Raw genomic sequence first — 11,310 nt, forward strand, 5'->3', positions numbered from 1 at the left:
TGTCTTCTCATCATATGTATATATCTGAAAATGGATAATATTTAAGTGAAGCAAAAATAATATTCAAAATTTACTTTAATTGAATCCAGATCTTATTTGTATTTCATTTCTCAATATTTTCTCCTCTACAAAAACAGAGTGAAATTGTAAGAATACTAGACCCAAGTTTCAAAATCTCATGTTAAGTGAGATTTTGCATGTTCTCAGTAAAATTTCTGGAGCAATTTATAAAAATTTATTTTCATGGAAATCAGAAAACTAGGTCATGATATTCTTTTGTAAGTCCCTAAACCTGTCTAACAATGCAAAGGTTGTTTGTCCTTCATACATGTAGACTCATTTGCCTAAGTGGGCCTTAACATGTACGATTTCCATCAAGGCTGCTTGGCAAGGGCATTCTGTTAGTGTGTAAGGGGAATATGATGACCAATATAACAACCTCAGTATTTCCTCTACCTCTCTTCAGTTCCTCAAAGTGAACCCAGTGCTTTTGCAGAACACAAAGCCTCTGAATGCCTGGGAAGTCACCAGTGTGACCCCAGCCACCACCCATTAATCTTCTTGACTAGCATGTCCCTCATCACCACCTCCCTTCCCAAAGCCCTTTGCAAGTGCCTGTCCCCTGGCAAGTAAGCCACAACTAAATGGCCAAGAGCTAATGAGAATTCCCCCCAAAATGGAAAACTGAATATAAATGAGAATGTTTTAAAAGGTGCCAAGATCAGGCCGGACATGGTGTGTCACGCCTGTAATCACAGCACTTTGGGAGGCCGAGGCTGATGGATCACAGGGTCAGGAGATCAAGAACATCCTGACTAACACGGTGAAACCCCATCTCTACTAAAAAAAAAAAAAAAAAATTAGCCAGGCGTGGTGGCAGGCACCTATAGTCCCAGCTACTGGAGAGGCTGAGGCAGGAGAATGGCGTCAACCCGGGAGGCGGAGCTTGCAGTGAGCCGAGATCATGCTACTGCACTCCAGCCTGGGAGACAGAGCAAGACTCCGTCTCAAAAAAAAAGAAAAAAGTGCCAAGATCAGTTGATAGGTTTGTTTATTCAGTGATCTTAAGGACACCAGACAAATAATGACAGAAGAGACAAGGAGGAATTTCAAATGGGTTGAGAAAATCCATTGCAATGAAATCTTTCTTTGTATTTCCAAAGCCCTTGAAGATTGTCTACATTTAGGTTTTGTAAAGAGAAGATACTGCTGAATGTGACTCTTAATTATAATTTTCATTGTTTGTTGTTGCAATTTAAAAAAATAAAGTCATATTCCCAAATAATGATATAAACTGATAGCAAAATTAGTACCCCATATACTTCACTCAGTCTAAAATTTTCCAAGAGTAGGCCTAAAGCAAGCACAAGCTTTATTACAACTGAAGTTGTTCACAAACTCCAGCAATATGTTTCACTATTACTAAACTAGTTAATATGAATTCATTTGAGGATCTACATACTATCTTTCTCATAAAATATTTTAGAACAAAAGAAAATCATGGCATCCTCCTAAATGAATTGTTCCAATTGAAATCCTAACTATCACCATCATGATACTCTTTCAACCTGAAAAGCACATCTTTCTTTTCTGGACTCATAACCACCAGTACCTCAGAAATCATTTACCTCTGAAATGTTCCTTGTCAACAAGCCTACCTTACTGATTGTATCCTGATTCTGCAGGCTTTCCACACTCTCTGACTTAATTTGTGAAAAATTATTTGGTTCTCTAAATGTCATTTTATATTGTTTTCATATAACTATATATATATATATTCTATTTTTTATAAAACCACCACCACAGCATCTGGTACAATAAATGCTTATTTAATGAACAAATGAACTTATATTGCTGCCAACTACAGGAACTTTCATGCTCTCCGAGAAAATAAAATGCATTATAATTGTTCTTTGTGTAAGGCTTTAGTTTATTTCATTCTAAGTAAAGACAGTAGTACTTATTTCTGTTCTGTAGAGGAGATTGGCTTTTTAGGACAAAAGTTAAAATAGTCTAGAATTTTCCCCCTTTTCTTCCTTTTACATCCTGTTTTGGTTTTACAAGAATGTCTGCTTGTGCAGGAGTGCATCTGAGCCAGACACTCTTGTATGTAGTGTGGACTTCCCTACATTGTGTTCTAAGCAAAATCATCGCAGTCTTCCTTTAGCAGGTGACTTGAGTTTTACCTACATAATTAAAACAAAACAAAACAAAACAAAAACAGAAAAAAAACACCACCAACAAAACTTTGACGCTTTCTCTACTACAGGCAATCCTTGACCCTAAAAATTACGTAGTAATGTAGTTACTGAATACAAAAAGTAAGAAATAGGTTGATGGAGTAAGGGGAAGACTTAACACAGGATTACCAAGCTTTCAATCCTGGGAAGAAGAATCCTTCTCCAGACCTCTAAGCTGTAGCTTCCCCATCTGCAAACAGAGGCGTAAAGACACTACCAGGGCTATTGTGAGGATTGGATGAGTTGATGCGTGCAATGCCAATGCCTGGCTCAATAAATGTGAGTGTTCACCAGATGCTAGGAATTGTTTTCATTTTCTATTATTATCAGTTGTGACCTTGGATAAATGATTTAGTGTTGGTGTGCATTAGTGTACTCACCCTAAAATGGTAATTAAGATGGCAACTAATTTATAGAGTCAATGTAAGGATTACATGAGACAAGGGAAAGAAAGCAGGCTGTAGCATTGTCAGTACCCAATAATTGATAAGTGGTACTACCTCCATTATCATCATCACCATCATCACCTTCATCACCATCATCACCACTAGTATTAGAAGACGGTCTGAGAATGGCACCAGCTAATTTATTTTGAGGCTATTTCAGGTAGATTAAAATGTGTATGGGACAGGAAGCTCAATCTGGGAAATAAGAAAGCAAAGGAACACTACAAGAACAGCCCCACCCCCTCATCCAGGGCTACAGCAGCACTGATGTTAGAGGACCTCTTTATGTGCTTAAGGATGATTGATTTTTATAATAAGTGGATAACATTAAGTCAGTTGTACATTATCGACCTCTTTGAGGTAAGTCAGACAAAACAAAGATAAAATGTAACCCATCTCCTTAAATAACTATAGGTAATAAGTTTATATTCAGAGAAAAGTAACAAAATTTGCGTTCACCCTGGCATGTTACATTAACAAGCCTTATATTCTTAATATGATTTCAATATGACTTTCCAAAAAAGCACATTTCATTAAGTGCCTACATTAAAAATTTAGTTTTTAAAAAAAGGGAAAGAAACTGTTATTTTTAACAAAACATTTTATATACTGAAGGCCTAATTGTCCTAGTACCAAGACTTTATAGGAATTTCCAGAGTAGTGGGGAATATACACAGAGGGAGAATAAACCTTGACGTAAATGTGAATTTTCCACTGTTGGAAAAAAGTTAAGCTATTCAGATTTGTCCTGATGCTGTATGCATAATGTCACTGCCATGAGAAGAAATGCATGAAATTTAAAAGTAGGAATATATTTATGCTGACTTATAGGAGCTGCCCATGCTAATTTATACTTTGTTTTTTTTCCAGTCAAGTACAAGAAGTGAAAAAAATATATCAGTAACCTTAATTTTCAGTTCTAAGTGTCTCAGTTGAACATGATCATAAAGAAAGCATGGCCATCATTCAGTGGTTCCATTTCTTGGAGCTCCCATTCTACTTGCAGACATAATTATTACATTGGTCTGAAGTCTTCTGTGAGGCAAAAGAAGGAAATACGACCTCTTGGGAGTAATGCACGGTACTAATTTTTGAAGAAGACTCTTCTTCCTAAACCATGACTTGGATTACTAAAAGCAAAGCCATTTGCTAATAACATTCAGTGTGTGCTTCCCAAAATGATACACATTTAAGTCATCCTTCTGCAGTGAGTTCAAGACTCAGGATATAAAACACACATTCCCACAAACATACAGGAAGATAACAAATACAAGCATACTTTGGTTTCAGATATCTCAATAAAGCAGATCACACAACATTTTTGGTTTCCCAGTCCATATAAAAATTATATTTACACTATACTCTAGTCTATTAAGTGTGCAACAGTATCATGTCTTAAAAAATGTACATACTGGCCCGGTGTGGTGGCTCCTGCCTGTAATCCCAGCACTCTGGGAGGCTGAGGTGGGCTGCTCACGAGGTCAGGAGATCGAGACCATCCTGGCCAACATGGTGAAACCCCGTCTCTACTAAAATACAAAAAATTAACCAAGCGTGGTGGTGTGCACCTGTAGTCCCAGCTACTCGGGAAGCTGAGGCAGGGGAATGGCTTGAACCCGGGAGGTGGAGGTTGCAGTGAGCCAAGATCATGCCACTGCACTCCAGCCTGGTGACAGAGTGAGACAACATCTCAATAAATAAATAAATAAATAAATAAATAAATAAATAAATAAAAATGTTTTATTGCTAAAGAGAAAATGCTGACACAGAGGCACAGAGTGAACACACATGTTGGAAAAACAGTGTCAAGACTTGCTCCCATCAAGGCTACAACAAACCTTAAAAAAAAAAGCACTATATGCAAAGCACAGTAAAATGAGGTATGCCTGTAGTATAAACCCTCAGATACACTAAAAAGCTAAAGAGAGATTTCAGGAAAGTTGGACATGAAGTGTGAAGAGGGAGAGAAATTGTTTATCTTCTGAGAGAATTTCCAGTGCCCAAGTTGGCCATATGGAAGTCACAGGGTCTCCTTTCAAATCCCTCTATGTCATCCTCTCTGGGGTCCAAAAAGATTGCAGTGGGGAATGGGGAAGGAAGAATTTTATTTCCAAACCTTCTCTCTGGCATTTTCATAAACATTTTTGATGGAGGAAAGTACATATTATTACATACTACAGAATTACATCATACAGAGTTCTTCCGCATTGCTCAAAACTTATAAATCAAGATCAAATTTCACACAGTATGCATCTGTTGAGTCTAGGTTTTCAATTTCACTGCTGAACTTTTCAAATGCAATTGAATGATCTAAACAGATTTCAGTGAGCTTTTTACAAAATTGGTTTGAATTTGAGATCAGTTTAGGATAGAATCCTTTCTGTTTCCTAACTTGTCTTTTCTGTTTTCAGCTGTGAGCCATCCAGACAATATCTAATGCACAGTGTTTAACATGAGGTATGTAAAGTTAAAGAAATTCAGAAGAGTTTTTAACATGGAGTCTAAGGACACTGGAATAATAAGAAAAAGGGAAGAATAGAAAAACAGTATTAATCGGTCATTTGAGGGTATGTCAGAAATATTTGAAGGCTCATGAAGATTGTCCCTTTTTCTTATCCTCCTCATGCCTGGCTGGCGCCCTCTCTTCTCGAAGGCCTAAGCTCAAAGGTCACATCCCCAGTTAGGACTCTCTGACCATCCAGTGGCACCTTCCCCTGCACACCCCCCTCACTCTGTCACCCAAACCACTGAGGCCTTCAGAGTTCTGATCACTCATTTGTTCAATTTTCTGTTACCTATTCATTCATCTGTTTATTAATTACTTACATCTTTATTTTCTGAGCCCCTTGACTAAAACGTGAGGTTTGCGAGGGCAAAATTTTGCCTGTTTATTCACTTCCATATTGTCAGTACTTGACACAATGTAGTAGATGTTCCGTACATTGTTGTTGAAAGAAGAGTGTAAACACTGTGCCCTCTCTAGAGAAACCTGCTCAAGGTTGCCTAATTCACCTGCCCACCCAGGAGGTTCTGTCTCTACATGGCCTTCGCACACCTCTCTCCAGATACAGCTCTCACCCATTCTTCCTGCAACAGCTCAAATGCTGTCAAGTTTCCTGTTCCCGACCCAGTATTCAGCAGCACATCCTTTCTCCTTTGAACTGCTGGAGTGAGTAAGACTGGGAACCTGGAGTTTTCACTCTTCTCTCTCAACTGACAACTAACTGGTCCCAAAAGAGATGACTTAATAAGTCTGTGCCTCAGTTTCCTCATCTAAAAATGGGAGAAAACAGAGAAACAAAATAAACCAGATACTGAAAGGATGAAATGGGATCATCTGTGTGGAACACTTGGAAGGTTCTGGAACATAGGAAATGCTAAATATTCATAATTATTCTCATTGCAGCACATTTGAGCACTTTATCAAAATGCTACCTTTTAAAATGTCAACCGTGTTTGTTTTCTGTTTTGTTTTTGTTTTTTTTTTTTGGTCTGGTCACGCAGTGTTTAGCATAGTACTATATCATGCTTGCTCATTAAGCAATTCAGAAATACTTGTCTGATTGAACCTAATAAAGTAAAAGGAAATGAGAGATAACAAAGCAACGTGACCAAATAGGTGAGCTATTATTTATTAACTCACAAATGATATTTTCCTTGGATTTATCTGGGGAAGAAAGCTCCAGTGCCTAAAATTGTATACTTTTGCCAGTAAGTTCAACTTAGCTTTCTACTTATTCTCAGATAATGCCTGCTTTCGAGTGAACAGGCTTCAAACTTGTCACAATCTTAGTAATTTTTTTCTATCCCTGAGGAATATTTTATTGGCTGGAAAGCAGCTGAAATGTTGCCTTTTCTTTGACTTTACCTAAATGGTAATTCACAGATCCATTGGATTGTTGCCCAGACAATAGAAAATCAAATCAAGAAAAGCTTAAGCCAAGTGATATTCATTTTCATCTTACAGAAATGTAATTAAATACACAGGTGAAACAGATAAATATTAGGTGGGAAAAAAGCAAACTCCAGGAGCACACATTTTTTTAGCTTAACGGGGGACGTGTTGTTGGCTCACCTTCTCTATTCTATAGGATTCCAACAAATTAAACGTCTCCAACTGGCGAGTTAGTAGTGTTGATGTAATGTTGCTTGTCCCTGGACAGCTGAGCTCAGCAATTCCAGTTCCATGTTTCCTTTCCAAAGGATAGCTAAAGAAAGATTCTCTGGATAAGTGTCATATGTTTGCTATGTTTCAAAATATTTAGTTCACATTTTCCTCTATAGATCTATTCATTGTTCCACGATTTCTATAGATTGGACTCGTTTGGGTCCAAGTGTAAATTTAAATTAAAAGGACAATATTCAAAGTAGCCTAGAGTAGTCCAAAGGAGGTTCATGGATCTGATTTTCAAAGAAAAGAACTTTTCCACCGTGTGTGTGTGTGTGTGTGTGTGTGTGTGTGTGTGTGTGTATGTCCATCATTCAGGTTTATTCAATCACTCAATCTATTCTAATCTATTCTTCTTTATTTATTTTCAATACGGAAGGTTTTTTTTTCCTTTTCCCCTTCTCTTTCTCCTCCTCCTTCTCCTTCACTCCCCACTTCAACTTGTAGAAACAATGCTTTCAACCGATACAAAGGGCAATTGTTTTACATTTTAAAAAAATGTAACCATAATATACACAACTCTATAACTTTAGTGTCTTGATAATATATCATGGACATTCTTCGAGTTTAGTGGTTAACATCTAGCTCATTATTTTTAATGTCAGTAAAATAGCCTATAGTATGAATATTTCACAATTCTTAACTATTCCTTTGATGGATAATCAGTATGCTTTCAGCTTTACTTTCCACAAACAAGATGGATATTAATATTTTTGCTCATGTCTTCACATATGGGTACCTTTGGTTCTATAGGGTAGATTCCAAAATATAAGACTATAAGAGCAATGGAACAAAGGTTTATCTATGTATCTATATAGATTAATGCATATTAATATTTTTCTATATAGAGGTATAGATGTTGTCATAGTGTTTGCTTCATCTCTATTTAATTCCATCAGCCTAGATTTTCTAATGGAAATTTTTTCTTAACACTCAAAACCAAAAATTATACCTTGCTTTACCAGAATACTTCACCTAGAAAGGGAATGTTCCCCAAATCTAGCCCTTTTTCATTGTTACCGTATTGTTTTAAAGATAATTTCCTACATGTTTTAGCAGCCCATGTTCTGATTTTTTTCTCTCATATTTATGACAGAATAGTGTGTGGGCTTTGTCTACCACAAGAATGAACATATTTGTATACTCGGTTGTATTTGGTAACATCAACAGAATAAAACATTACTAATCATATTCCTTTTTAGACCATTTACTAAGACTCATTTGTTTTTGCAATTTTACACTAAGTCAAATCAATCAACTTTTTTCTTTACTTATTTTCAAATTTGCTTATTTCAAATATGGCATAGTAGATACTATGCCAGCAAGATTTTCCTTGAATTAGTGTTATAATGCACAGTATATATAATGGGTCTGTTCTTCCGAAATAAAGGTGAGAATTTTTTTTTTTCAACATTTTTGCCTGGAACCAATAGTGTATTGGCTAGTCGCTCAAGTAAATTTGTCTGACATGTGCAGACCTAAAATGTGTCTAGTTGATACAAGAATATTTTTAATAAGAAGAAAATAAAGAAAAATCTTTGGATCTAGAAAAGATCATTGCTTTTTTATTCATCACCAATCAACATATATTATTTCATATAATTCTCTAATTGCCCATGAGGTTAAGTATTCACAGGTAAGAAATTGAGGCTGAGACACTAAGTAGCCTGCTCAAGGTCTGACAGCAAGTAGGAAAACCCAGATTTTACCCCATTATCTGTCTGAATTTGAGGTGCATATTCTAAACACTAGTATATCCCCAGTTTCCTGCATTACTTGACTTACTGACCATCACTCATTTTTATCCCAACCATTTTTCCTCTCTCAGTTGTAAGTTACATGTCAGTCCCAATCAGCAGTAAACAAAGATATAGAAATGAAGGTAAAGTTCCATTTGTATAGGATTTATACACAAAAGGAGTATATGCCTTAATGCAAGTTAAGGCCTCTGGTCTACTCGTGGAGGGAGAGAGCAAGCCTCTCTTCTGAGGTTGAAGGTCTCCTAGAATCTCTGGTGGTTGGTAGCAAGACTATTTTCCATGGAACAGTTTTCAGCCTCAGACTTCATCTTTCTGTGACCAAAGATATTTCCACTCTGGTTTGTTAAACCTACTCAGTCAAAGTTAAATCAACGTTATATGACCTGCTGAGTGAACAAACACTTTTCTCCCCTTTTGTTTCTTTAACCCTGAGGCTTATTTGGGAAGCTAACACCATTTTTCTTTGAGATTTCCAAAAGGCACACTGGAAAGTACCTCAAATGTCTCATGCTTAATAAATTCTTCATGGGGGTGGGGAAGTGGAGGCAAGAGTAGTCACATTCCCATCTTGGTTGTATTAAATTAGAATTGTTCTTGAATAATTTGAGCATTGATAATTCTAGAAATTTTTCAACAGTAGAAAATATAAGCAAGATTCACATCATCTTCAGAGGCAACATGTTTTCTTCCATGAACTGTCAGGAAATACAAAGCATTTTGTAGTTTAATATGTAAAACTGTAGAGCGGTTGTTTCATTTTTTGAATACGATGACTATAATGCCATTGTGTATGTAATTTGCAAATTGCCTAATACCATTTTCTCCTTTCTCATAGCATGAGGTATTTTTAATGTATCGATACATATGAAAACACATCCCATTTTAAGAATTAATACAGAAAGAGGCCTAACTTGCAGAAGTTCTGGATGAACTTCCAGACGGATTCCTCTGGGGATTAGGAGAGGCTCTTCGTCAATGGCAAGAGAATCTTTTTCTCAATTATTTGATTGTCATTCAAGCCTTTCGGGGAGAAAATGAGCACCACACGTGGCGTGTAGTTCTTGTACACAGAGGTTAAGACTGAACTACTACCTGCTGGTCCCTTCACCAGCGTTACAACCCGTTCCTGGCAAGATAGGCAGGCCGTTAGCCAAGCCCCAAAGCCACCAAACCCAGACACCTGAAGCTGGCGCTGTGCCAGAGAGAGCGCAACGCCTGCGGCTGGAGGGAAGGGAAGCGGATGAAACCCCAGATGTGCAGCGAGGGTCTTCTCGTCTTAGGAGGGTGGCCCGTGTGCTCAGCTCTTGCGAAGGTCGCTGATGCCCAGCGAAGGACATTCCCACACGTGCACGCACGCAGAGTAACCCGCGCACACTCACACACCCCAGTTTCAGAAGGCACACTACATGGCAACCTCCTTGTCCCATGACTCCCCTATTTGGGGGGCACATTCAGCAAAACAGACCAGCGCTTCCTGCCTTTACTGATCTTCCAAGTTTCCAAACCTGAGACTGGGTGACTCTTGCCTAGGCTCACGGATCGAGCCTTCCCAGTGTTGCACTGAGACCCTAGGGTAGCCCTGGCGTGCCCAAGAGATGCGCAAGCATCTCGTGCCTTCCAAGCTCCCAGCGAGGACAAATGGGGTCCAAATTCTAGTAGAATCTGCGGGTTGCGGGAAGATGGACTCTTGGGCTGCCCGCGAGTGCGGTGGGGGACAATACCTTAGGGCCCCGTGAGCCCTCGCTTTCCCGGGGCACTCTCACCATTTGTAGCCTCTGCCGCGCTTGAACCTCAGGGTGAGCGCAGTCTCCAGGAAGAGCAAGAGGTTGAGCAGCGCGAGCAGCCAGTACCACGACTCCTTCTTCACCTCGGTCACTCGCCAGACCCCGACCAGCGAGTGCAGCACGAACAGCAGCCGAGTGGCCAGGGCGTTGAGGAAGACCAGCCCCTCCATGCTGGCCCGCGCACTCTGCCTACGGCCCCTTGCCTGCGCCCCCAGGACCCTGCCGGGCGCGCCCGGAGCCCACCCGTGGGCAGGAATATGACAAGCACTGAGACCTGCTGCTGCTTGTGGTCCCTTCTCACCCTCAGCGCCCGACGCCGGTAGAGCTGGTGCGCAGCTCGCCCCTCCCCCAAACTTCCTGAGAACTCTTCAAAGAGGGGCGAATCCAAACCCAGCTTTTCCAGACGGCTGGGCTTTCCAGGGAGTGTGTAGCTGCGCTGCCCCGGCTCCTGGGCGTTATTCTCCAGCGCTGCCCACCCCCCTTCCAATCTCGGGGCCAGTCTCCATCCCTGTCCTCTATCCCCGCCCCCGGGCCTCCGTGAGGTCCCCAAGAACTTCCCCATCACGAGGGGGCGGAAAGAGAAGGGAGGAGGACTGAAAGTCAAGGTGCAGCACAGCCAGAAAGGCGGAGGAGGAGCGCATCTCTGGCAGCTCCTCCTTACTTTTCCTCCTTACTTAATTCACTCCCACGTTTCACGCTGTCATGGTGACCCGAAGCCGGGACGCAGGAGGGCCAAAGAATCCAAGCAGTTTTAGAAACCCGGTTACTGCCCAGCTTGAAGAATTAAAACTTCCTAGGATCAGAGGCAGTCAGACCCTCCGGGCTTTCTGTGAGCTTAGCACACCTCCCTGGGCCAGTGGGTAGCCCTGGTCACTTTTACTTCCTTGTTGTGCCATCCCCCACCACACCACA

The 11,310-nt window shown here is 40.0% G+C and overlaps 1 protein-coding gene across 1 annotated transcript in view; it reads right to left on the bottom strand.

Moving 5' to 3' along the window:
- The window catches only part of LOC105466173 (transmembrane protein 26), a 50,139-nt gene extending 39,169 nt beyond the window's left edge, over positions 1–10,970 (bottom strand). Inside the window, exon 1 of the mRNA XM_011715159.3 lies at positions 10,378–10,970. Within this exon, the coding sequence (XP_011713461.2) occupies positions 10,378–10,568 (191 nt within the window). The 5' untranslated portion in view covers positions 10,569–10,970. The remainder of the gene's footprint in view (positions 1–10,377) is intronic.
- Positions 10,971–11,310: the final 340 nt, after the last annotated feature.

This window comes from Macaca nemestrina, chromosome 9 (assembly GCF_043159975.1).
Source record: "Macaca nemestrina isolate mMacNem1 chromosome 9, mMacNem.hap1, whole genome shotgun sequence".
Taxonomy (NCBI): Eukaryota; Metazoa; Chordata; class Mammalia; order Primates; family Cercopithecidae; genus Macaca; species Macaca nemestrina.